Source organism: Augochlora pura, chromosome 8 (genome assembly GCF_028453695.1).
Source record: "Augochlora pura isolate Apur16 chromosome 8, APUR_v2.2.1, whole genome shotgun sequence".
NCBI lineage: Eukaryota > Metazoa > Arthropoda > Insecta > Hymenoptera > Halictidae > Augochlora > Augochlora pura.
In genome coordinates this window covers 7124761-7150154 of record NC_135779.1, presented here as the reverse complement: position 1 = coordinate 7150154, position 25394 = coordinate 7124761, and the positions used below count along the sequence as shown (strand labels likewise).

The window sequence follows — 25394 nt, the reverse complement described above, 5'->3', positions numbered from 1 at the left end:
CGCGAAACATTAATGATTCTTAACAATTAATGAATGTTTATAACATAGCCAATCAAGCTTATTGCGTGAACAATAACAAAAATCAATAAGATTAAATTATGATATAATTTAAATCGTACGCGATGCGCGCGCCATCGCTCCATCGATAAAGACGCCATTCGGTTGTTGAAGTACGGACTTCATCCCCAGCGTTGGTTCTGTATGGTTCTTGTGCTTCTGTGTACTGTACACAGTATACGTACATGACAGATACGTATATAACTTCGATCGTTAAGCAAAACGGGAAATATAGTATAAATGTAAACTGTGAAACGCGTTCAGCACGGAAATCCCTGTCTCTCAGGAATCTATGAATCAATCGCCGTCAGCGTCGTCAACAGAGGTATATCATGACAGACGTCGAAAGTTTGAAGGAAGCAATCACGCACTACGAAGAACAGGTACCGTATCATCCTTAATCACCAAGATTAATTTTATGAACGATCACCTCGGTTTATTTGTGTATATTAAATTAAACATTTGTCAGCTGGCACAAGTTCAAGCAACCTTATCTTCGACGGCCGAGGGACCCGATAGAGAGAATTTGCTAAGCTTAAAGTCCGACATAGAGGAGCTAATTAACTTAACAAAAGAGAGTTTGCAGAGTATCGAATCTGGGGACACTGAAAATGATTCTTCCACAGAAGTTATAAGCGACGACGACGACGACGATCCACTCGCAAAGGAATATGCCTTATTCAAGGTAATTTCCCACATTAATTATGCATATATATTTATACACACACAATGAACAACTTAATTGAATCATCTGAAATTTTGCATTTATTATTTTAAGTATTCATTGCTTATACTTCATTTTTCTTGTTAATTCGACAGGCAGCACTGAAAAAATTCTCAGACGATTCTGAGAGCACTAAGCAGAATGAACAAGCTGCTGGAGCTTCCAGTAACAATATAGAAGTCAGTATGCAAGTATTCTACAAGGCCCAGCAATGACACAATTATACGGTGCAGGTTAATGTTGTAGGAAGAGTTGAAGCAGCTGGAAGGAATGAAATGTAGAGCCCCCTATGGTAGCAGTTGGGGAGGAGTTGGTTATCACAATGCTATGATATGCTCAGTTCACTGGACCAACGATAAAATGGAAATAAAAACTATGCAAGATATAAGGGTAAAAAAATCAAATGTCTAGTACTGTAATTCTAACATTTCATAGCATTAATTGAAGTGTATCCTTTCAAGTGAATTGGAAACTCGGATGATTTTAATTATCCAGTATTAATCTACAGGAGTTTGTATGCTTAAAATGATGTAAACTGTTGTTCAGGTCAGAGTATTCTTCCTAAATTCGACGCACAAAGAAATGCTCCCGTGCCCTTACTATTTGGATGGAAAGTGTAAGTTTTCAGATGAGGAATGCAGATTCTCTCATGGTGAAATAGTTTTATTGTCTAGCATACAGGAATATAGGTAATCAATCAAGATTTTATAACCAAATCGTAAACGCCAGTAGTCAAATACGTGTGCATATACAATATATATGTAAGTGTGGTTCTATCAATAGGGAACCCGAGTATCAAAGCATAAAAATGGGTAGCAGGGTACTAGCAAAACAAAAGAATGAATTGTGGCACAGAGGTGTTGTACTGAAAATGCCAGACAAAGACGGAGATCCTTTTAGGATTAAGTTCGAATCAAGCGGAAACATAATCGAGTCTTTCTTACAAGATATATTACCCCTTGGTTGGTATTGCATGTGCAAATTCGATTGTACTACAGTCTTTTTTACGTTGCCTATTATTACAGACGACGCCGACTTGGAGATGTCGGATACATCTGATGATTCGGGTAACGAAAACTCGGATACTCCAGAGTATTCCAAAGATGTAGTGATTCATCAGTCCCTTCTCTCTATGGATGGTACTGTACCCATTGGTAATTGGGAGAAATATACTCGTGGCATGGGTAGTAAAATAATGGCTCAAATGGGGTATGTAGTGGGTACTGGATTGGGTAAAAATTCAGATGGTCGAATTGTACCAGTCGAAACAACAGTATTGCCAGCTGGTAAATCCTTAGGTGTGTGAATTCAAATATATTCTGTATTCCAGTGATAATAGCCTCGAATATTATATTACTGTAGACTCATGTATGTATAGATCACTGTATGGAATTACGGGCAAACGCTGGGGGAGAGAAAAGTTTGTTTTCTGTTGAACGGAGAATGCGAAAGCAGCAACAGAAGCTAGAACAACAAAGGGAAAGGCAGTACCAAAGAGAGAAACGAAGAGATGAGAAAAATGTGTTTAATTTTATAAATGCTACGCTGGGTGATAAACGTAGGTACAAAAGAATTTTTATCTATTATCCTTGTTCTTCAATCAACGTACAGATTTGTTTGCAGCTAAAAATGAAACCCAAACGAGTAGCACGAAAAGTAAAAATGATCTTAAAACGGAATCGAATCGACAGCTGAATGTAGCAAGCTTGCAGATTGGAGAAAATATTTTAAGGGTGGAGAGAGAATCGTCGAAGTTGAGGGAATCCTTAGCAAGGCACGCGAAGGGAAGCATTCAGTATAATACCATTGCGATGAAGTATAATGAGAAGCAAAAAGAACTTGTAGATCTCAGGGCGTCAGAAAAGAATATTACTGCTGAACAAAACCAACGGAAGAATAGAGCTAAATTGTCCATATTTTGATGTCTATGAATTTACAATTCTACGTTTCTAAACGAGATGAAAATACACATGAAATACCCACAAATATGTACATACAGAAGCATGAAAAATAAATCTTAAAATTGGAAACCGTTCGTAATATTAATACGCGAGATCCTCTTTGTTACATATAAAAATATCGATAGATAATTAAATCAATATTTAAGTAGTCCACGAAATAGAAAACAAATGTATCTAATGTAGGTAAAACAGCTGACCATTAAATATTATATCGATCTTTACATTATACATACAGTCATCTGTCTATTCAAGAGATTCTTCTTTTCCCAATTCAATGTATCCTTTTTATTCCTACCATTGTACTGCACGTCTACCTTTGCACCGTACTATATGTTCTGTTCTGTATGACCAAGTGTGATCAAGTATGGCGACCACCAGTGAAAAGTATGACAACATTAATGATTACCACATTATTTGATTAAAGAAATGACTTTATTGGTAAGTTCGTAGCGCTGTTTGAAATCTAAATTTAATTTGCTTCTAGGATTGAAAATTGCGAAGTATGTGGTGCGGCTAAAGCAAAATACACGTGTCCCAAATGTGAGGTTAGAACTTGCTGTATACAATGTATAAACATTCATAAAAAGGAATTGAAATGTGATGGCATCAGAGACAAAACTAAATTTATACCTTTAAAGTTGTTTACGGACTTGGATGTCCTAAGCGGTAAATTAAATTTTATAGCAGTACATAAATCTAAAACGTAGTTTTCAACTGAATGTTTGCCTATTTTTAGACTATAGACTCCTTGAAGAAGTTGGTAGATCAGTTGAGCAACTAAAGAGGGATCCTTTTAAAAGGTGTACTCGACAAAATAATTTACCAGTGGTCAGTTTAATTTTCATTAGTAAGATAAGTGCCTAAATGTCTATTATATGTATAAACATTATTTTTTTAGCACTTGTGTAAGCTCAAAGCAGCTGCATTTAGAAGAAAAGTTAATTTAAAATATATGCCACAAAATTTCAGTAGGCATAAAAACAATACTACATATTTAAATTGGAAAACCAATGAATTATATTGGAGAGTAGAATGGATCTTTGCACAAGCAGACCATACAAAAGTGGTAACAGAGAGGTAAAGTAATTATTAGAATATTGAGTGTATTATGTTCTACATTAGTTTGACATATCAAATTATACAATTGCAGGGCTTTAGAAAATACAAGGCTGTCCAAAATAATAGAGGACATTTTAGATCCTATGAAATCATTGGAAGACACCAATGATGCGACTGAATTAAATCTGAAAAAGTGTTTGACTGATAGATTACAGTTTTATCAAGCAGCTGGTTTATCTGGATTAAAAGTTCTTTTAAAAGCAGAAAGTGTAACAAAATCAGATTCGAAGTAAGAACATTTAATACATTTCATATAATATAAATATAATATAAAATCTTCAATTGCAAGTTATTGTTCACAGGTTTCACGAATTGGATATTACTCTATCATTGCAGGAGAACTTTGAAAATAAAACTATTATAGAATTTCCAATAATATACGTAATTTTAAAAGATCACTCTGATATGTACGAAATTATTGATAGTGGTGGGTTTTTTTGTTCATTGCTACAGTCGATATCATTATTAATTTATTATATGCCACTTCAAATAATATTTCAGATGATGAATGCATGGATGATTCAACAAGCAATGGACATATATCACGGAAACGAACGCAGATGAATAAACAAATAAAGGGAAGCACAAGCAAAAATTCAACTGTGAATTACTTCTTCAATTATGAATTATCGGAATCCGAGGAAGAATCAGGTAATAGTGACAGAAGAATTGTTGCAACAAATAGAAAATCTTTTAACATTCCTGATTATGATGAACTTGTAAAAATGGAGCAATAGGATTTTTGTACCAAATAGAAAGAGATAAAGATGGTAAGATTTTTATTTTTCTTGGTTTAAATAAGAAAACATATTGTACATTTAGTGTAAATTCAATTTTTTTTACTGTAAATATGATACCTCAATAGACCGATACAATTGGATGACATAAAATATTTGTAATACATTCTTAATCGTGCCCTCTCCGAAAAAAATAGACAATGCTAAAACAATAAGACTAAATATAATTTAATATATTCTCTTTACTTACAAATCGTTTATGAATTCATAACTTATGCCACCCCATACAAAAATATATATATATAATAGAACTAATACAACCTCGTACAGGTGTAAGTGAGGCTAATTTTCACTGTTTGAAAATAAAAACGAAGTTTCATTTAATATAAATACGGCTGTACATATTGTCTTTTATTTTTACAAAATTATTGGTATTGTTTTCATGTTAATTCAAAAAAAATTATTGTTTTACATGACATTACTTGTGTAAAGAATTACCTCTCTATATATTTATTGCATGGCAATATAGTATATATATATATATATGATAGAATGTCCTCAAAATCGGCATAAATGTTATTGTATTCACCGAAACGAATTTCTTTCTGAATAGAACTTATGTACATTACTTTCAATTTCGTTTGAAGTCAAAAATTAAATGTAACATACACTTATTGGAAAATATAATGCAACCGCTAATCTTGAAAGAAAACAAGAACAATTAGAAACTTTCATGGTCTTTTCACAGTGATGTCAATCTGGTCAATTAATTTGAACTAAAGTACAAAGAAATATAGCAGGAAGACTATGAATGCAACCAATCCTGCTACAACCTTCACATACATTGATTTACTGTTTAAATGACTCGCGTCCTTTTTGTATTTTTGTGATAACATTGACAAATTTTGTGTTTTCGTGTCTAGTTCTGAAAGATAAATTCCAAGTCAATATAGGGTTTTTTGGAAATGAAACTACTGTACTTTATTTAGAATATAGATTGCAATCTTACCTGAAAGAACAGTGCCCCTCTGTAAAACATCATCTATATTTTGAACCATAATTCTTTGCACATCCTGTAATTGTGTATTTAGTGCATTCATGTTTCTTCTTGACCTACCATCCAAGAAAACTTTTTTTGCTTTCTGAATATAAGTATCTAAAAAGGATAGTATATTCAATATACTAACGGTTTACTATATTCTGTACATAATTATGATTAAAATATATAATAAGCAACATACTGAATTCAATAAAACTATAAGGCCTGGTAACTGTGTTAACACGTCTACCATATAAAGTATGAAATTCTTGTGCAATATCTTCAAGGTAACTGTATGCTACACGTTTACTGTAGTTTTTCTTACATAACACCAAATAACAAACTTCATTTTCGATCAGATAACTGTAAATTTAAAAAATTAACAATCACATTGAAGGTAAGTAATTAAATACATGAGCTCATAGCAGCAAACTTACTGGAACAGATATGGACCTGTTTCTATGGTACACCTAGCTGGGGACTGAGGCCCTAATTTTCTAAATAACATCTTCGCCTGATTCTGATAATCTAAGATGCTTCTGCTACTCTGTAAATAATTAAGAATAATTGCTAACATCTGGTAAAGTTGCATAATGCGTAATGATAACGCATCTCCAATATAACGAGACGTCATCGCATTCGATTGTATGCAAATTAACAGGAAATGTTATTCGTAGAAATTCGCTAAATTCGCTGGAAGAAAAAACTTGACGTTTCATCATAACAGATTTCTAACCTGTTCGTCTTCTTGCATGGTCGCTGCTAATGGCAAGCCATCTGCTATCCTCGCAATCATTGTTAACAGCACCATTTTCTCGAAAATCAAGTGAACTTGTAAGGGCAAATGTCGGAAAACTCGTTGAGAAAACTCCGTGCAATGAAACTTTACCACTTAAAATCCATTTACGCGGAACTGGCTATTGTGTGGCCGATTCGTCAAACGTCCACTCCACTCTTGAGGTACCACGTCAGCCGGTGTGAAGTTTTCAAAGCTCGGCTCGATCGTGGAACGATTTTCTCTCAGTTTTCACATTTTCCCTAATAAGTAAAAATTTTACGTACATCAGCGAACCTTTCGCATTATCGCCCGAAGGTGCTATAAATATCATAAATATACACATATATATATTTACAAGAAGATCTATAAAAATAAGCAATATAGTTATAAAGTTGTAGAAAACGCTCTTTATCGTCTGATCGCAATGGCCTCCGTTACTTCACATTTCTATCCCCACTATCCTCTTATCACTTTTTTTCCATCGTTGTAACATTATTAATAATCTGTTAGTTCAATTCTAGCGACTATATAAATTTTACGAAATTGATTATCATTTACAATGTTTTCTGGGATTTCTTTAAAATTTCGAATAGCATGGTGACGCCATCTGACGATGCCTCATCGCATATCTCTTTGACGTTTAAGATCAACACGTTCGCGCTGTGCGCGTCTATGGTTCTGCTCGCGTGGAAAGTGAAGGAGGAAAAATTTCGTGACGTGCTTAACCCACACCTTCTCCTTGTAGTGCCCGTAAAATGCCTGGGTTTTTGTGATTCTCCGTTTCAGCCCTGTAAACGTTCGAACAACAAGGACAATCGATTGAATCTGTCCGAGCAACGATACGAATGTTCGGCGGAAGAAAATAATGCTTGTGCTTGCGTATGGACACCAGTGCCAGATACGATAGCTAGGTGAGTGAACGAATACGAGAGGTCCCTGAACGCTAACTTGGCTATCACAGCTGGTATCCTGACTTTTTCTCAGAACGATCTTAATTCTCGTTCCCGCGGCTTCCTCTTGTCCGGCAGTTGTGCTTTTATACGCTAAAACTGCAACTCGCACGATTTTCGTTACATAATTAAACTAATTTCGCGTTTTGTCCTGCGGAAGCTCGAGGAATTTTCTCTCTCCGACCAATCTCTTGCCAGCTTCAACGAATTTTGTATTTTGATTTTTTGGCTTGTTGTTTTCTCGACTTGGTTACATTTTACCTGTTTTATCATCGAGTACTTGTATGCGCGTGACGTTATCGCGGAAGAGTTATTAGAATAATGAGAAATAGGTTCCTATTGACCTATATATATGTATATACAATATATATATATATATATATACGTACACATACGTACATATAAGTTTCTCATTATATGCGAAAGTAGTTTTCTCCCCACTTGAATAATTTAATTGATCTTTAAAGATCAGTTAAAGCTAAAATAATCAATAAAAATATAACATATACTTCTTCATATAATAGAATATAAAAATTAGTTTTTGATTTGTAGGTCTTATTATAAGTAAAAAGCAAACTGTACTGTTCCAAAGGCAGTATGAGTGTAAGTAGAATTGTAATTACAAACAAATATTGACATTCGAGGCATTTATTAATATTTAAACTATTCTTTTAGAACCCCTATAGAGCTAGACCTGCAAGGTCTAAAGTAGACCATAATTTAGGATATGGAGCCCATAATCAAAATATGTGGAATCCGATATCGAGAGTCCAACCAGATATATCATCCAGTGATTCCATGCAACAACAAACCGCGGTTATGAATCAGTCAAAACAGACTGCTGATCCTTGGAATAATTTATGGAATTGGGACTTTGATAAGCAGGCGAATAATCAGCAACAACAACAGCAACCTCCTCAACAAGATCAACAACCACAACAGCATTACGCACCGCCATATAAAAATCAAGGACAGGTGACATCCAATTCTGTTCAGGATCATTATTATCAAAATGTTAATGGCAATAAAACTGATTTGATTAATCAGAATATTATGCCGGATGGAAATATGCATGGAACAACTAGTAACAAACAACCAATTTCAAACCATTCGGATTCCTATCCATCTTATATGAATTATCCATACCAACAATACCCGCCGCCGCCTAGACCTATTTCTGAAAAATCTGCATCTTTGGATTACGATCGTTCTCAGTGGACAAACGAGCCTCAGCCACAAACTGTTCCATATCCGCCACAAAAGTCCTCTGCACAAAGTCAGGAGGATCAAGCAGGATATCCTTTTTTAGCTGGTAGCAATTATAATTGGCACAAGCCGGGTCAAACGAATTCAATGCCTCCAAATAATTGGCAGAACAAAGCAGCGACCGATTGGCAGGATCCAGAAATGGATACAAGCATAAAAAGCTTTGATGATATGGGTAATCAATGTCCACCGTCGTCGCTACAACGAAGTAGGTCGTATCCGCGGCCTCCAGCCGCGCCGGAGAACACAAAGATAGAACATTCCACAAACGATGCGAATAGTTGGCCAAATCAAATGAACGTGTCGGCGTTTCCATGGGGCAAACCAAATTATGAGTCTGTACAGCCGAATCAAGGACAACAGACACAAAATTCTAGTATTAATGATTTCAGTTCCTGGTCTCAGCCGACAAGCACGGATCCTCTGCAGCAGTGGAAGCATACAAACGAGTCGCATAGTAGCCAATGGTTGCAAGAGCAACGGGACAACAATAACTTGGCAGAAGAGAATATGAAGCCAGATAATGCTGGTGTTGTTTCTTCAAATGATTGGCAACCAAATCGTACAGTACCACCTCACTATTCGCTACCGAACATGCCTCCGCCTGTAGAATCTGGCATAGAGCCGGAAGAGAGGAAGAAATCTATACCCGCGTTAATCTCGAAAGATCCTGCAATGCATGCAAAAACAAATGTCTCGAAGACTCAGTTATCTGACTCTCGATTGAACATGTCGTCCACTCCAGAAACTGTATCCACCGTTGCGAGTTCAGAAAATGTTTCCGTGCAAGAGAACAATGAGTTCAATTCGGTGGGTGACTTAGCAGACTGGGGAAAGAATGTTTTACCAGACGAACTGCCTACAAAATTAGAACAGATGAGCCTTGGCCCCAAGACTAGCAAACTTCTGGAACATCAGAACGAATCCTCCGAAACTCCGATTTCTGTTGCATCCGGCGATGTATGGAACCAAAGCACGACTTCCCATAATTCCACCGCAGATCAGATTCCCGTAGCGCCTTCGGACTATCCTGGTACTGTTTCTGAGCTTCCCCATTCCATTGATAATCAGGCAGTGGTAAATCAAGAACATTCTGCACAAAGTGGAAATCAGGCAGCGAGCCTTGCACCAATAGACAATGTGGTGCAAAGTGGATACGACCAATGGTACAAACAGAACACGCTACCGCGTTCTGATTGTTCTACCACATTTTTCAAGGATTGGATCGCTGAGCAGAACGTCGAGAATTATGAGATAATTCAACAGCCTGCAGAATTTGTTAATTTGGAGGTAGTCACGCCATCGTTGCAGGAACGCGATATCTACGGGTCGAGGGATTCGATAAATAAAGAAACGTTGGATAACGATCCAAAACCGGTTGTTAATCCTGTTAAGGAGGCTGTCAGCACGCGCGATTTTCGGCTAGAGGTGAATAACGTCGAGGTGCCTACTGCTCAACAACCGACGCGGTCTCTTCCACCTCTCCAACCGGAACAAGTACTTTATATGATGATTGTTTATGACTCCGTGACATTAATGAATGATTGTACTAAGAAAGAATTATTTCACAGGTACCCGACAATTATGAGTTCGCGTCGAACGATAGGAATACGTTCTTGGAGACTGGAGAGCTGACAGACTCACATCAGGAGCACGAGCCGACTCCACCGAGCCAAGATGATGAAAACGATGAAGTGCCTAATGATATTCCTTTCCTGCGAGAGGTACCAGGTCAATCGAGCTCCATAGACCCACGCCGAAACGATCCAACTGGCCAGGAGCAGTACGTCCAGTCTGCTCAGAGGCTATCGGATCCAAGGAGGAACGATCCCTCGGGTCAGGAGCAGGGACTGCAATTGAGGAACATCGCTGATAGATCCGAACGGCGGGATATTCCTCCTGGTCAGGAGAGAAGCGTTTCTCTGCTCTCGCGATCAGACTCGGACACGTTGGAACGTCGAAACGATCCATCTGGTAGAGAACGCTCGTTGCCTCCTCAACAATCTCGGAACGATCCTTCTGGAGAGGAGAGGCAGCAGTCGCAACCTCAGATCATGTTAGAACCCAGTGAGACACGGGAAGTTCCTGGTAGGGGCAACGAACCCGAAGAGCCTAATCAGCAAACAGATGAGAATCTTAGGCAGATACCCGGAGGTGCATCTCCCAACGAGGTTATCCAGTCCTTGGACGATAGACCTAATGGAAGAGTAGTCACAGGGTCTCAGGAAGTTCCTTCTGCGAGCTGTAAGTATTATATCTATGTCGAGTTATATTTTTAATACTGTTCGCATTATAAATTTAATTGCTTCACTAATATCGATCTGATTTTAGCTGCTATATCGGATCAAGTTAGTGATTCGAGAAGTAAGCGAGAGGAAGCTGTTGGAGCATCTATACGCGATGCCCAAGGAGCTTCCAGTTCCTCAAATCGCAGAGACTCGTACGATGAAAATGATGAAGGATCCGGGAACAGCAGGGAAGACAGTAGGGAAAGGCGACGTGACAGCAGCTCGGAACGAAGACGATACGAATATGAACGAAAGAATTATTACGATCGTGAACGAGAATACGACGACGACTATTATTATGACCGTCGTCGCGGTGCAGAGACCGATCGATCCTACAATAGTCGCGACGAATTCGATCGTCGAGAAATGCCTTACAGGGAGGACGATCGGAAGCATCCTAGTAGGGACGATTTGGATAGACACGCCCGAGAAGATTTGGAAAGGAGGAACAAACCTAAAGACGATCTCGATGAACGGGACAGTAGGAGACGACCCGACGACCGTAGACGAGATAGGGGCGAGGATGTACGTCGTAGAGAAAGGGAGATCCGGGATTACGATCCCCGGCATCCTAGAGACCGGGATTATCTAGATCGAGATAGAAGAAGGGACGATAGACGACCGAGACGATACGATGACTTCGATGTCAGAGATCCTTATTACGATGATCCGTATAGTAGGGGGTAAGTTAATTTGAAATTGTATGTCGCTATCTTTAGTATTATTCTCATAATTTTCATATATGCATTTCTCAGGTCTAGACCATCCAGTAGGTCATCCTATAACGATAGAGATCGAGCTTACTATATGAGGTCGAGGGAACATTACTATGGTTACAATGGTATATATGCTTTTTCTGTAGATTGGCTGAGCACTGATGTTATAATTAATTCGACTTTATTTCTCAGGTTACCCTGGATATGATTATGGTGTTCATTATGCTAGTAATTATTACGCGTACATAGAGAATTTACGACGGACGAATCCTGCTGCCTATTCGGAATGGTATCACAAGTATTATGCCAATCAGCATCAGCAACAGCTTGTGTCCCGTGGAGTCAGTAATTATCCAGAAGATAGGGCCAGCGTTCACTCGGGTCGTAGCTCTTGCGACGATAGGTGAGCCTCACCAGCATTGTAAAGAATCGAGAACTATGAGATCTTCTGGTTTTATATTTACCTACGGATTTTATAATGTCGATTATGTGTTAGATTTTTTATGAATCCAAGCACATGCTTACACTCGCCAAACAAAGCATTGTATGTCCCATATTTCGGGTGTCCTGGATGGGCCAGGAGTCCGCAAAGGAAACGACCGTGTTGTCTAAATTTGAATAGGTGAGGCCGAGAGAGACCTCTCGGTTCGGCACAACTGACGTATTGAAATTTGTCGAATCTGCTAACTGTTGAAAGTAACTTATCGTTAGTTAAAATATCCTCGTTGCTTTCGAAGTATCTTTCTCTACGCTAGATCATTTTTCGGCGAAAATTTTTGTGTTTTACTCATGTAGTTCTTTTAGTAGAAGCAATTTCTTTTCATATTCATCCTTTGTAAATGATGCACAGTAACGTTGTTAGTTTCTCACGATTCGACTGCGAATTTTTATGCATTTATTAATTACATCCTTTATAAAGAATGTCTAGAATATTTTGCATAAAGATTTACAGTGTACTGTGATTGTTAGCATTCATTCGAACAAGAAATGTATTTTGCAGAACAACCGGTGAGAAACGTACTTTAGGCGACACATCTGTGCTTGAGGACTCGACGAGTGCTTCGGCAAGGATGACACCTACTAAGTTTTCAACTTCCCATGCATACGGTATAGTATCAAATTATTAAAAATATAATATATTGAGTTGACCAGAGAAATTTGTTCAGATTAATGCAATATTTATAGTGCAATGTATAGTAGACTAAAAATCTTACATCTCTAGGATATTTCTCGATCGGTTCGTTGATTCATGTGCTTCCATCTTACCCAACCGATGGTGAAAGAGCCAAAGTGGAGATTCTTAAATTGGACAATCTACTTTCACATGATCCCGTGACGCGTGATTTACGGGCGTATCCTGGACCTTTAATTAAGCAAGTGTAATGTATATATTTAAACATCTAAGCATGCTTATTATTTCGAGTAGATGAATTACTTGTAATTTTGCATGTTGAAAACGAATATGCCTGCTTGGATATGTATCTAATCTGATTCACATTACGGTTCTGCATATTTTTTAACACAATGTTTGTTCTTTCTGCAGAGGTGTCACTCATAAAAAGACAATTATCGAATACTGCGAGAATAAAATAAAAAAAGCAGCGGCGAACGAAGAGATGATCGATCGTGCCTCGTACATACTTTTGTATGAATTAATGATCATACTGATTCAGCAGAACGGCGTAAGATATTTTCCCTTTAACGAATACGATGTAAATAATTTATCAATGTCCTGAATTTACATGTCGTTGTAGAATGTTGTCGGCGTCGACATAGCGGCATTGCTGCTTAGGAACAAGGAAACGTATCCTTACGAATTAAACAAGAAATCGCAGGATTCGGGAAGAAGAGAGTCTGTAATCTCTCAAAGATCGGGACTAGCTGGAGATGGATTTCAAGGTAGTCAAGAAAGTAGTGCGGTTGCTTCAGAGAAACTTGAAATTAAACCGCGGAAAAGCATCGAGCAAATAACAGACGAATTTCGAAATACACTGCTCTACGGTTTAGTTCAAGAAGCGCTGGGTAGGTCTCCTAATTAAATTGTATTTTTTGCAAGGATCATTTGAATTACCGGTTGTAAATGTTATTGCTTCTATTCTACAGAGTATGCTATGACTGAGGGACTTTGGGGGCATGCGTTGTTCTTGGCCAGTAAGCTGGACAAACGCACTCACGCATCGGTGATGACACGATTTGCCAATAGTTTACCGTATCATGACCCATTGCAAACACTGTACCAACTGCATTCTGGTCGTGTACCTGCCGTCGTCACCGGTATCTCGGATCCGCGCTGGGATGATTGGAGACCCCATTTAGCTATGATCATTTGCAACACTTCTAACCCTGAAATTAACCGTCGCTCTATCACAACTCTCGGGGACACACTTTCCGCGCGAGGAGACATTCACGCTGCCCACTTCTGCTACATCCTCTCGCAAGTCGACTTCGGGGCCTATGAAGCTAGCAATGTGAAGCTAGTGCTAATCGGTGCAAATCACCATAAGCCTTACAAGACGTTCCTTACGACGGAAGCGGTGATGCTTACAGAAATCTACGAATACGCAAGAAACCTCAGCGAGCCAGGATTTACGTTGGTCGATCTGCAGACCTTCAAGTTTGATCTGGCGTTGAAGATGATGGATCATGGACTGATTGAAAAAGCGTTATTGTACATAGAACAAATTGCGGTGAATATCACCAATGAGCCGTCGAAATACAAGAAGTCGTTCATCTGCGCGGTGTACAATCTTGGGGACAGGATCAAGTATCATGACCCAGTTTACAAAGACTCCACCGACGAAGCTGTAACTTTAGCTTGGTTCGATAATTTAGCTGAAATTGTTAGCAAATGCTATGTAAGTTCAACGGACGATGAACTCTGTTAAGAATATTGTTCTATGGTAATGACAGACCCAACGTACGATTACTGATCATTAAATTTTGTTACAGTCTGGCGAAATAGTTGAAAACGATACCTATGGGTCACAAGCGAAGCAGGAGTCATACAGTAGTATGCAGAATCAGGACATGTATGAGATGAAGCACCCGCAACAGCAACTACAACAGCAACAGCAAGCCCAACTTTGGAATCCTCCTCAACCGGATTACAGAGAGGGACCAACGTCGATGATGGAGATTCCCTCGACTGATGCGCAATCAGAATGGCAACCTTTATCATTGCCATCCAATATGCCGGACACATACGACCAATCCATTCAATATTCGAGAAACAATGAGGAATCCTATCAACAGCCGCAGCAACAAGATTACTGGAACCAAGACTCCTATTATCAGAATAATTATGGCAGAAACGACAGTACTGTTAACAACTGGCAACAGCAATCAACAGGTGGACCATATCCCCCGGAACAAGGTGACACCGACAATTCTCAGCTGCAGGAAAACTGGAACTATGAGGTGAGAGTCACTCGGTGCAATCAACTAGCTTAATTTTTACGTTTCAACTTTCTCAGTCTCATAGATCGACAGGGTGTCTCAGGCCACCCCTATTAAGATAGAAGTAGCTAGTTTCTTGGTAGAATTTTGATAGCTCTCTATGATAACGAAGGGGTGGTTCGAGACATTTTGCATGCCCCGCTGCTTCAAGTAAACTTTTTAACAAAGCTTCCCCAGTAGACGTGAGAATAACAAAGTTTTGTTTCACATTTTTCTTGATGCGTGCATACGGACAGGCGGAAAGAGAAGATAAAACAGCAACTCCTGAAGTAAGTAATTACGCGCTCACTGCGGATAGTAATATCGGTCCTGACGAGTGGTCGTTGGACGGGACCAACATTAGCTCGTTACGTCGACGCAAAATATTAAGCGATTCGCTAGCGAAACCACAAATCGATTCCCGTTCCTCCGAATCGAATATTATAGGTAGCTCATCGTCGTCGGTTTCGAATCCCTATCGGTCAAGCAAGTTAGAGGAGACCAAGTCCACGAAACCTCCGAAAATGATCACCTATCCAAAGATCACGGCGACCTATCCAAAACTTTTGCCGAGCAACAAACTTTCTTCGAGAGACGTGAAAAAGATTAAGAAGATAGATGGTAGATACGTGAAGCCGCCCTCCTCGCAACCGCCTGTGTTCTTGAAATGCAAAGTCAAAAAGAAGTCGGACCACGATAACGATAATTCAGTACCGAACGATCCGGAGCCTTTAATTAACGAAGATAGTTTAACTTCACCGGCGGCCACCACCGATTTAGACGTACAGTTCACAGAGGTCAGCTTGGAGTCGATCTCCAAACTGGACTCGCGGGTAGGAAGAGGATCGCCCCGGCCTCCCGATACCGATAGTCAGACTTTGAAACAGTACTGTAACTTCGAGGACAAAAAGGTCATGAGAGTAGCCCCCCACATCCGCAGGAAAGACGTGATTTGTGACACGGTAGATGCGTGGTCCTACTCGAACCCCGCACAGAATTCCTCAGAATTTTTTCGGTACAAGCCGCTTGTCTTCGGCGGAACCTATCCGATAGATTTGCCGGTTAGGCCTGTTCGAAGTGATCTTAACTTGGCCGAGCTTACCGAATTCCCTGTCGAAAAGTCAATCATAAAAACATACGATATCGATGTTCCAACGAATTGTGAGTAGACGATGGGTGTGCTCGATACTGCAAGATTGTTTGCAATTCTTATTGTTTTTCTCCTTTGATTTCCTCATACTAAAAATATTATGCGAACTTGCGATTAAGATTAATGCCGAGCTATTTGTGTCGCGCAGGATTTACCACGTAGCCACCGATTTCCACCAAATTCGCAGAATTTCTCATATAATTAAAGGGTTTTGCGAGTTTGAACGAAATCAGCGAGTATGCGGCAGGTTCTGCGCGATTGCCTTTAAGTTCTTCCACGCCGAGGAAGTCTACAGATGTTTTGCGTTGTTATACAGTGTCAGTCGTTAACACAGCTCTTTGATACAGAGTAATTATAGAGCCTGGTCTAGAGAACTAGCTCTTTGTTTTAGATGTCACTTATTGTACACAAGTCTGTTATTGTTAAATATACAATAAAGTTTCCTATATATCATCGAGTTCTTTGGATTTTTCAAGACTGCGCCTCTTTTGTTATTACTTAACAAACATCGATTGTATAATGTTACGCAAGCAAAGTTTCTCACTGCTTACTGTGACGATGTAGAGCTAAACCACGATGGTTGCTGTTACAGTAAACAGTGATCAACTTTGCCAGAACAATTTTGCGATGATGAATCGTATACTTTATTTCAGCCACCGAAACCGGCGATTTCAATGACACCGTCAACGAGGAAGCAGTTCGATCCATTGGAGGAGTTGGACGCGTTGGAGACATCAAACACATCCTTCAAGCAGACAGCAGGTGTCAAAAAGCCTTCGGAGAAACCGATCGAAAAGAAGCCGTCCAACACCGGAGGTTCCTGGATCGGCGGATTGTTCAGCAAGTTTGCTCCAAAACCGAAGAACCAAATGATTTTGCCCGATGACAGTAATCCAACGGTAAGACCCTAGCTCTCTCTCTCTCTCTCTCTCTCTCTCTCTCTCTCTCTCTCTCTCTCTCTCTAGACGTATAAGTAAAAGCAGTTCTGTTAAAAATGTATTGCTCAACAATTCTATGTTTTATAAGGGCTCACGCGGGTACTTGTGGTAGTTGTACGTCTCTGATTGCAACGGTGCCAAAGTAAAAGGCCAGTATACTTGAATGTTCGGACAATTAACAGCTAACGAATTATCTACACGTTCTAGCCTCAGATTTAACGCGTCATTTTCTAACACTTGTTGATTTAGCTCCCTGTGTGAGCCCTGTAATCCTCCCCCCAGGAGTTATAGTTTTTATAGTTTTTATATTTTAACATTGTCTGTTGAAATAGATTGTGTGGGACCCCGTTGCCAAGAAGTGGATGAACAAGGATGAGGATGGCGATGGTGGCTCAACAACATTAGCTCCCCCTCCAAAGGCTTCTGACATGGGATTCAGGCCACCCGTAGTGGAACAATCCTCTCAACCATCTCAGCTACCTCAGCCACCTTCCCAAGCCGAAGATTCTGGCGTTAATAAATTCAAATTACCGAAGGGGAGGAGTATGCGCGCAAATTACATAGACGTGATGAATCCGACTGGTTCAAAGGGCACCGCTGCACCTCCAAGCATGCCAACCCCCATAACGTCTCCAATTGTACCTATGGCAACTTCTTCGCCTCAATTATTCATTCCTGCGCCAGGTGTGCATCAGTTTTCATTACAGTCGCCGAGTATTTAAATGTACTGTATATTTTATATTCTATTTAATTTTTAGTGAATGATCTGAACGCGACCGTGACCTCCATAACATCAGCGTCGACGCCTGCCGCACCATCGGTGAACGTTTCCGAAAATGCATCTCAAGGAGTAAGTCTTTCGTCACAATCATTTTGAATACTATTTCTTTTTCGTTACATTTCTGTGCACAGTCTTGCCACTACAAATAGATATACAACATTAACAATACAGTTTCACGTATGCGTCTCTAGTTTCGGACTAATTATACACAACCCCTTTATCGTCTTTAAGTTGTGACTGCAGTATGTACCTCTACAGTTTCCAACTAATTGTACACAACTCAGTTTGTTATCTTTAAGTTGTGGCTGCAGTATGCTGGTATGCAGCTTTGTTGTACTTGTCTTTGGAACTGTAATGTTAAAATGTTACTTTCTGATCAATCTCCTTTTCAGTACATAACACAATGTTGGCCATGTCCCCTAGTTTTGTGCATCGTTCATTCATTGAACAGTATGGGCTCTCTTATATTCACTTTCTGTTTATGTTTGTAGAGTCTCTATTTGTATAAAAGTTAGAGAGAGAGAGGGGGGGGGGGCAGAGTGAAGACAAAGTGTAGATGGTTTCTCTATTAGAAGGATGTAATTGAATTTAAAGAAGATTTAAAATATCAATAGTTTCTCGTTGCTGGTTCTAGAGATCCGTGTGCTTCCTGCGTCATATTAACGACCATCATACTAATTAGACTCTTGGCAATCTGTGTTTAATCAACCTTTCTTTTTTATGTTTTCTTTGCAAGCAGTCGGGGAGGCAGAATGATGTAGCGAAATAATAATTGTTGCAGATAGTAAGGACTATTTTATTAATTTTATACATTGTTCTCATTATCGTGTATGCATGGTGTTTCACGTCTATTATATAGCATGGTTCAGATCGTAAATATCGTATGTGCGTTTGGTGCAGCAATCTTTAGTCCTCTGCAATTGTCTGGATGATCCAAATGAATTGATGTTGCGATGCCTATGGGGAAAAAGGCAAAACAGCCAGAAATGGAGCACAGTGTTAAATAAGCTGTTCTTTAACGCATTTGTGTCTTTTTTTCGATATTAACCACTGTGTTTCTGTTAACACTTTAGCTACCAGTTACATGACAAGTTCTCTTGAGATTAATTCTAAGAAGGATGTTATTAATTTTCATCTAAACACCTACTCAGGAACTATACCAGTAGCTAAAGTGTTAGCATCATTTCAAAAAGCTTTATTCTGCTTTAATTATTTTTATTTCTTGCACGTAGGCAGTTTTTCCGTTGATTAGTGCACTAGAAAATTTCAGGTTTACACCATAACACACGGTACAGGACACAGTAGTGTATTTGTGTGATGATCCTGAGCATGATGAGTTTTCTAATGAATGAGTTTTATAAATTAAATTTACCGTAGAAAATACTGTATTTGTTATATGCTGATGCAAGGAACTTGCAGCATTGATGATATCGACTTCTTCAAAAATGAATTATTAAAAGATTTTACCATTGACTTTTTTGGATACATTCATGTTGCATACTTCTCGCACACATTGATGCCTAATCATTGCAAAAGCCCGAGTATTGGTCAGTGAGACAAGATTGTTGTGTTGTATATGGCATACAGCTCTCTCGATGGAGCTCAACCAGCTCGTTATCGCGAGAGGTGCAGAGCTACACAATGAGGGATCCGCGTCTCCTCCCGAGGAACAAGGTAATCCAGCGACATTAGCCTTCTTTCATTCCAGAAGCGATCATTCACACATTACTACTCAACTACACGTGGTAGAAAACAATATTCATTATGCAGCCGGACCTTGGTAAGCAACAATGATCAAATGTTAACTTATATAACCGAATTTATTGAAGTTCATAGCCAAGAGAATTGCTGAGTTGCCAAGGTTCTGCCGTACTGAATTTATTATACAGTATCTAAATGAGGAGTATATTTTAATTGGCACATTCTTCTAGGTAGAGTGGTTGCTGGCGTATAAGGAGAACTATACCTTTCACAAGTGATTTCACTATGGAAGACTCACTTCTCGATGGCCATTTTATATTGGTCCATTGCTCTGCCATTTAAAAAATACTCTACATATTCGATAGATTTCATTTTTGATTTGTCCCACCACCGTGCGGCTTTACTGCTAAATCAAGCTTATATTTATCATGCCGCGCACGTTAATTTTATAAGATTCCAATGGAAAGACTATGGGAAAGCTTGGTGAAGGATAGATTTTTGGTTGCGGCCCGCACACACACAGTGTACATTGCCATTATCGATCGTCAATCGACACTTACGCTTTTCGTTGCATTCGATCATTCCATTTACGGAAATCTCAAACAAGTAACTTGTAAAGAAGAAGCGAAACGATAATATTACACGATTATATTAATTTTTCTATTTCATCTTACTTAGTTTACTTTTTACGCCAAGTTATATGGAAACGGTATAACAAATTTTGTTCAATTAAAATGAGTATTATTCATGTTTAATTTCAACCTGCTGACCCGTGCTGATTCCGAATCTCTGCTTTTAGGGACCAGCGATGTACAACCCGAGTGATATGAAGGATCATTCAGGGAAAGCTATACAGCAGAGTCGGTATCCTCCGCGATAGAATTCGCGTGATGTTTCACGACGAGCTCGCGCTGATCAGGATCATTTATACGAATCAAAGTTTTTTGTAAGGCACACAGACACCGGCAAAAATACCTCAGGATAAGTAAGTGAACAGCAATGAACGCACCACTTGTTTCAGTCGATTGTATAAAAAAAAAAGTTTCAAATTCAGTTTTAATTTGATCCGGACACCTCTGTAGCAAATACGAAAGGAAAATAACTAGAGAGTCTACGACTCTCGAGTAAATTGTCGCTACCGTTTTATGAAAGACTATTAGGTACCATTATTGTGTTGTTCAACTTATATTTTCTGTTTTTTGTTTGATCGAGTTTCACTGGAAATAGACACAGGGTAACGTTTTGTACGTCTAGTTTCTTTTACACGGAATGTTTTCGCGGACTCGACAAGAAGAAGCATAAGAATAGTGGAAATCTTAGATATTTTTCTTACTCTAACTCCAAGTGGGCTGAATCATGTTGCTGAACCGTTTTAGTGCGTTTAAAGTTCATACTGTTCTATAGCGTCACTGATGAAGCGCCAGAATTCCAATAGCGAAGGAACGTAATTGAAACCCGTGCCGAGAGAGTGCGAGCGAGAGAGAGAGAGAGCGCGCGTGAATGTGAGAGAGAAATGTTAATTTACGATCGTAAAAGAGAAGAGTATTAACTTGCACGCGAATCAATTGCGAAGTTAACTATAGCAGAAATAATGTTGATCGTATCGCGACAATTTGTTACACACGTCTAGGGTGACGATACGATATGAAGTCTGATTTTATACACTGGATGGAAAAAAACAATTATTGCATTATATAAAGCGAAGCGTGAGATATCGATGATGTAAGAAATGTTAGGTATATGAAAAATTTTATGGATCCCATTGTTAGGTGATGTGCAATGCAGCTACTGTTATTAACTATCGAGCTAAACTGTATCTTTACACTAAGGTTGTAACTAATAAGAAGCGTGACTGCCATTCTATCGACGCGGATCAAAATAATCGGCAAAAGTGCTTCGCGTCCTGCTTCTTCCTGTTTGCATTATTATTCGAGCCGGGGGTCTTAAATTTCCTTTTCCTACTGTAAAGTCTTTCTCATAGCACTTTAGATAGGATAACGTAGAGCGCGAAGAACGTTCCAACGCAGAATATAGCCGCCGCCTCAAGCATTTTTTTTTATGAAACAAATTACCACACGATTTTTCTCGTCTATTCCCAGATATATATTTGATTATACCATTCTCAAAAGGTGCACAGTTTGCTTAACACTTTGCTCTCCATCGACGCCCTGGCGCTATCTTGCAAAAATTGATCACAAATTTGTTGATACGCTACACAGATTAGCAAAGTGTTTCGAGGAAAAATGGTGCTTCTACAATATTCGAATACGCAATTCATCGATAATATCACGAAATGATTAATCTGCCGGAGTGACTCGTTTTAGAAACGTATATTTACGATTGCTTCGAAAGTCTGTGCTTTTTCTGATCATTACTTTCGGCGATATATTCCATACTTATACATATATATATATTTTAACTAACTTTAAACAAGAAAGGAATTTAGTTTCATTACGTGTAACTCACACAGCCGATAGCGAAAATGTGGGAACTCGATGATGACGCGAAGGGTAGAAATTTACGATGCGATGTACAAACACATAGAGTAAGCTTTTGATCGGTTTTTCACGATGGTGTCCAGCGTTTTGTGATAGAACAACGATCGAGTGCAAAACGACGCATTGCAAACACGGTCGAACAGAACGTATCGAATATGTAGCATGTATCCGTCGATTTGATAAAAAGGGAAAGAAATGAGGAGAACATTTTCAAGAACATGTAGGTTTTATTATATTTGTATCAAGGATTCGAAAGGAACGGAAAGACAAAAGAATTATCCATTCTTATTTACGTCAACTTCAATTCTTTTCTCTCCGCCATTGATCACAATTGGAGTGACGCTGGTTTTGTCAATTTTTTGTGAAATACGCGGTAGATTTCCTTCGATTTTTTATTCATGACATGAAACTATGCTTTCAAAACGTATATATCGATCATAAATTGTAGCATACTATTAATGCGAAATACGTTCCTTAGTGTACGTTACATGTATATACGTATATATAGATATCTATTGAAATTCTTGATTTGTACATATTATATAAGCGTAAGTTTTCCCGGAGAATACAGCAAGAGTGCATTTAAAGCAAAATCGATAATACCATATTCTGTCCTTAAACATCTGTATTCAAAATCAGAATAATTCTTTTTGTGAAAAATGGCATTGCGTAGCGAATAACATGTTTTTGTTGCGTTGTTCCTTTATTTTAACTTGCGAAAGATAAATTCTTAGAATAAAAAGTTGGCATTCCGGGTCGGTGCTTCAAATTGATTTCTGCCAAGCTCGAAAGTTTTCTTTTGCTCAACAATAGAATTTCGAGTATGTACATGTATAATAAGTAGGTAGCGAGCGAGGTGATCGACAGCAGGATTGAACTATTCGAAACTCACCGATGCTATACACAGCAGCATGCGAAAATGTTCATACACCGCTGACTTTGACCATATTCTCTCTTTTGCTATTTTAGTACTATTCTGTCGGTAAATTATAACATTGAATTGTGAATGTCCCTTCATTCCTGAATTGTATATGGTAATTTCGATTCCTATTGAGAGATGTAGACCGATGGGAAATAATTGTTGATTTAGTGTTACACAGAAAACAGAATTGTCACAGCTGACAGTAAGCGTCACCGGTCTATGAATAGATTTAAAGTCTGTCACTGTATATATATACTTGCAATTAATCCGCAAATGACAGGAGAGGACTACGGATACACGTTAAAGATGAACAGAAGTATTAATTGAGCTGTATGTTATGTATGTATATGATGGTTTATGAGTGACTCGTTTCGGGCTTAATGTAACATATTCCGATATATATCTTTAATGCACTTCGCGGTTCAAAACGTTCGATGTATGTTTATGGGAAAATATGGATAATGAGAAATGTATACTGCATATTATTACTACTACCACTATCCCATTATTATTGCTATTATAATAAAGAATCGTACAACTTACGCGTACGTTAATACTCTTGTCATTTACCTCGGAGCAATTCTAATATACTTAGTTTATAGTACGTTTACTTATATTTAAGTGAAAGCTCCGATACAAGTGTAACCAATCTTATTAGATTTATCTGCTGTGCAAATATTTGAAAATAGCGCCATTGAGCACAACTGGCGCCTCTTGCGGCGAAAACGCCATTTGTAACAACTAGCGCCTCTGATGTCGACATTATGAAGCTTTTTTCAGGGTCCGTACAGCGCCAATTAGTCCAGTGTTAAAACGCTACACTAATTTGGCTATTAGTTTCAAGATTTTACCACGGACTAATTGGCGCTGTACGAACCCTGAAAAAAGCTTCATAATGTCGACATCAGAGGCGCTAGTTGTTACAAATGGCGCCATTTTCAAACAGCAAATAAACCTTTCGCTTGACACAGATTTAGTATCTTAAATACATCTGTACCTACAAAATATCTTTTAGCTGTTAAACTTTTCCTTAAGAAATATCTGTTTTCTTATTTCCTATTTTCATTGTCTATCGAATACAATACCTAAGAAACTGTTTTATATTTTTCCTACAGCATTTTAGACTACTCTATTTCAAAAACGAAGTGTGCTAATTACACTTAAAAAATTAACCATTATTTATGATCTCTAATTTATGCACGAGCTGAGAAGAAATTACTGCAACGCGATTTAACTGCTACGGTAATCGAGTGTGTTACGGCCATTCGTTCGAAAAACGACAATAAAATGATGCAATCGGTCTGACCCGTTACCGACTATACTACTTCCGTCTGTTTTCCATTGGGTAAAGGGACAAGCGAAAGCGGCTTGACAATACTTGTTCCGACAGCAACCCCGCAACAAGTGTTCCCCAATCGATACTTCGACGAAATTATGTGATACGACCCCGGTTCCTTTACACATGGAGAAACACGTTTTCGCTGAACAACGTGACAATTGTCGCGTAATTTGTTCACGAATTATATAGACAATACGTTAGATAAATTAAGCAATAAATAATACCAGTTAATAAATATATCTGCCCAATGATCACGCAACAAAACTGCGACGATCATAAAACAACAACAAAATGTATAATTATTAATGTTTCATAAATTATCACGTGTGTATATTTATAGTAAAACAGAAGAATGAAACGGAATACCTTTGACGCGCATTTCCTAGCAGCTGGCGAGCCTATTGCAACCATTGCAAAGCATCATTGCGAATAAAAAAACTGTCGTAACATTAACGAACACGTTGCTCACCTAATTTTATGGATTATCGAACTACGCGTAAGCTGCGAGCAAGGCTCGCAGATTTCAAAGGGAAAACAATTCGTGAACAACAGGTGCTCGAAGCAGGAGGCGTACGCCTTCGGCAAGTTATGGGGGTGGGAACGCGCGCAGGCGTTCGCTGCTCCGTGCGACGTAAAGTTTCCCTTAAAAAAAAATCATCGGAAATCGGAATTCCAATATAGAAGAGTTGTTAAGTCCCCGACGATGGACGACGGGACACGGCGATATTATCGGCCTGTTGATAGCGGCGGCGCGCGGGCGTCACCGGGTGTTCCTCTATTATTGTGGTTCCTATTATTTCTTTCCCTCTCCCCGTCTCTTTCCTCGGTTTCCCTTTCAGCGATGGGATCGATCCTATGCCGGCGAACCTCGACGCCGAACGTATCGCATGAACCAACTTATTAAACTCTGAATATCCTTCTTTTAATTGTTTTAGAAGATCCCCCGGTCTTCATAGGATCATCTTCGCGTTGCATCTTCTTTTAAAAATAAAAAT

The 25394-nt window shown here is 38.8% G+C and overlaps 4 protein-coding genes across 15 annotated transcripts; 3 read left to right on the top strand and 1 right to left on the bottom strand.

The window, feature by feature from the left end:
* Window positions 1-178: 178 nt before the first annotated feature.
* LOC144474369 (zinc finger CCCH-type with G patch domain-containing protein) lies at window positions 179-2970 on the top strand. The gene is made up of 9 exons (XM_078189135.1): window positions 179-440; window positions 527-742; window positions 877-960; window positions 1028-1171; window positions 1328-1470; window positions 1565-1743; window positions 1807-2079; window positions 2160-2339; window positions 2405-2970. The coding sequence occupies exons 1-9, from the start codon at window positions 390-392 to the stop codon at window positions 2701-2703; spliced, it is 1569 nt and encodes a 522-aa protein (XP_078045261.1). The 5' UTR covers window positions 179-389; the 3' UTR covers window positions 2704-2970.
* Window positions 2971-3060: 90 nt separating this feature from the next.
* LOC144474583 (box C/D snoRNA protein 1) lies at window positions 3061-4776 on the top strand. Its single transcript, XM_078189619.1, has 7 exons — window positions 3061-3126; window positions 3227-3408; window positions 3479-3570; window positions 3641-3819; window positions 3893-4090; window positions 4164-4288; window positions 4363-4776. Exons 1-7 carry the CDS (start codon window positions 3107-3109, stop codon window positions 4596-4598), a joined length of 1032 nt encoding a protein of 343 aa, XP_078045745.1. The 5' UTR covers window positions 3061-3106; the 3' UTR covers window positions 4599-4776.
* Window positions 4624-6902, bottom strand: Sec22 (vesicle-trafficking protein SEC22). Of its 3 annotated transcripts, XM_078189621.1 has the most exons (6): window positions 6771-6902; window positions 6374-6675; window positions 6075-6184; window positions 5840-6000; window positions 5608-5754; window positions 4624-5523 (listed from the first exon to the last, which is right to left on the bottom strand). In XM_078189621.1, exons 2-6 carry the CDS (start codon window positions 6446-6448, stop codon window positions 5375-5377), a joined length of 642 nt encoding a protein of 213 aa, XP_078045747.1. In that variant the 5' UTR covers window positions 6449-6675; window positions 6771-6902; the 3' UTR covers window positions 4624-5374. The 3 variants fall into 3 exon arrangements, with proteins under 3 accessions (XP_078045747.1, XP_078045748.1, XP_078045746.1); XM_078189622.1 differs by lacking the exon at window positions 6771-6902 and having other exon boundaries at window positions 6075-6179; window positions 6374-6714; XM_078189620.1 differs by lacking the exon at window positions 6771-6902 and having other exon boundaries at window positions 6374-6712.
* Window positions 6903-7075: 173 nt separating this feature from the next.
* Window positions 7076-23699, top strand: Sec16 (endoplasmic reticulum export factor secretory 16). 10 transcript variants are annotated; one of them, XM_078189610.1, is made up of 19 exons: window positions 7077-7326; window positions 7918-7968; window positions 8041-10128; window positions 10203-10875; window positions 10963-11602; window positions 11675-11760; window positions 11828-12038; window positions 12636-12742; window positions 12858-13014; window positions 13179-13317; window positions 13390-13657; window positions 13739-14490; window positions 14585-15052; window positions 15328-15360; window positions 16874-17119; window positions 17491-17842; window positions 17917-18008; window positions 19527-19613; window positions 20440-23699. In XM_078189610.1, the coding sequence occupies exons 2-19, from the start codon at window positions 7963-7965 to the stop codon at window positions 20518-20520; spliced, it is 6486 nt and encodes a 2161-aa protein (XP_078045736.1). In that variant the 5' UTR covers window positions 7077-7326; window positions 7918-7962; the 3' UTR covers window positions 20521-23699. The 10 variants fall into 10 exon arrangements, with proteins under 10 accessions (XP_078045741.1, XP_078045735.1, XP_078045734.1 ...); XM_078189618.1 differs by lacking the exon at window positions 19527-19613 and adding an exon at window positions 18679-18723; XM_078189611.1 differs by having other exon boundaries at window positions 12858-13008; window positions 20440-23698.
* The last annotated feature ends 1695 nt before the right edge of the window (window positions 23700-25394 follow it).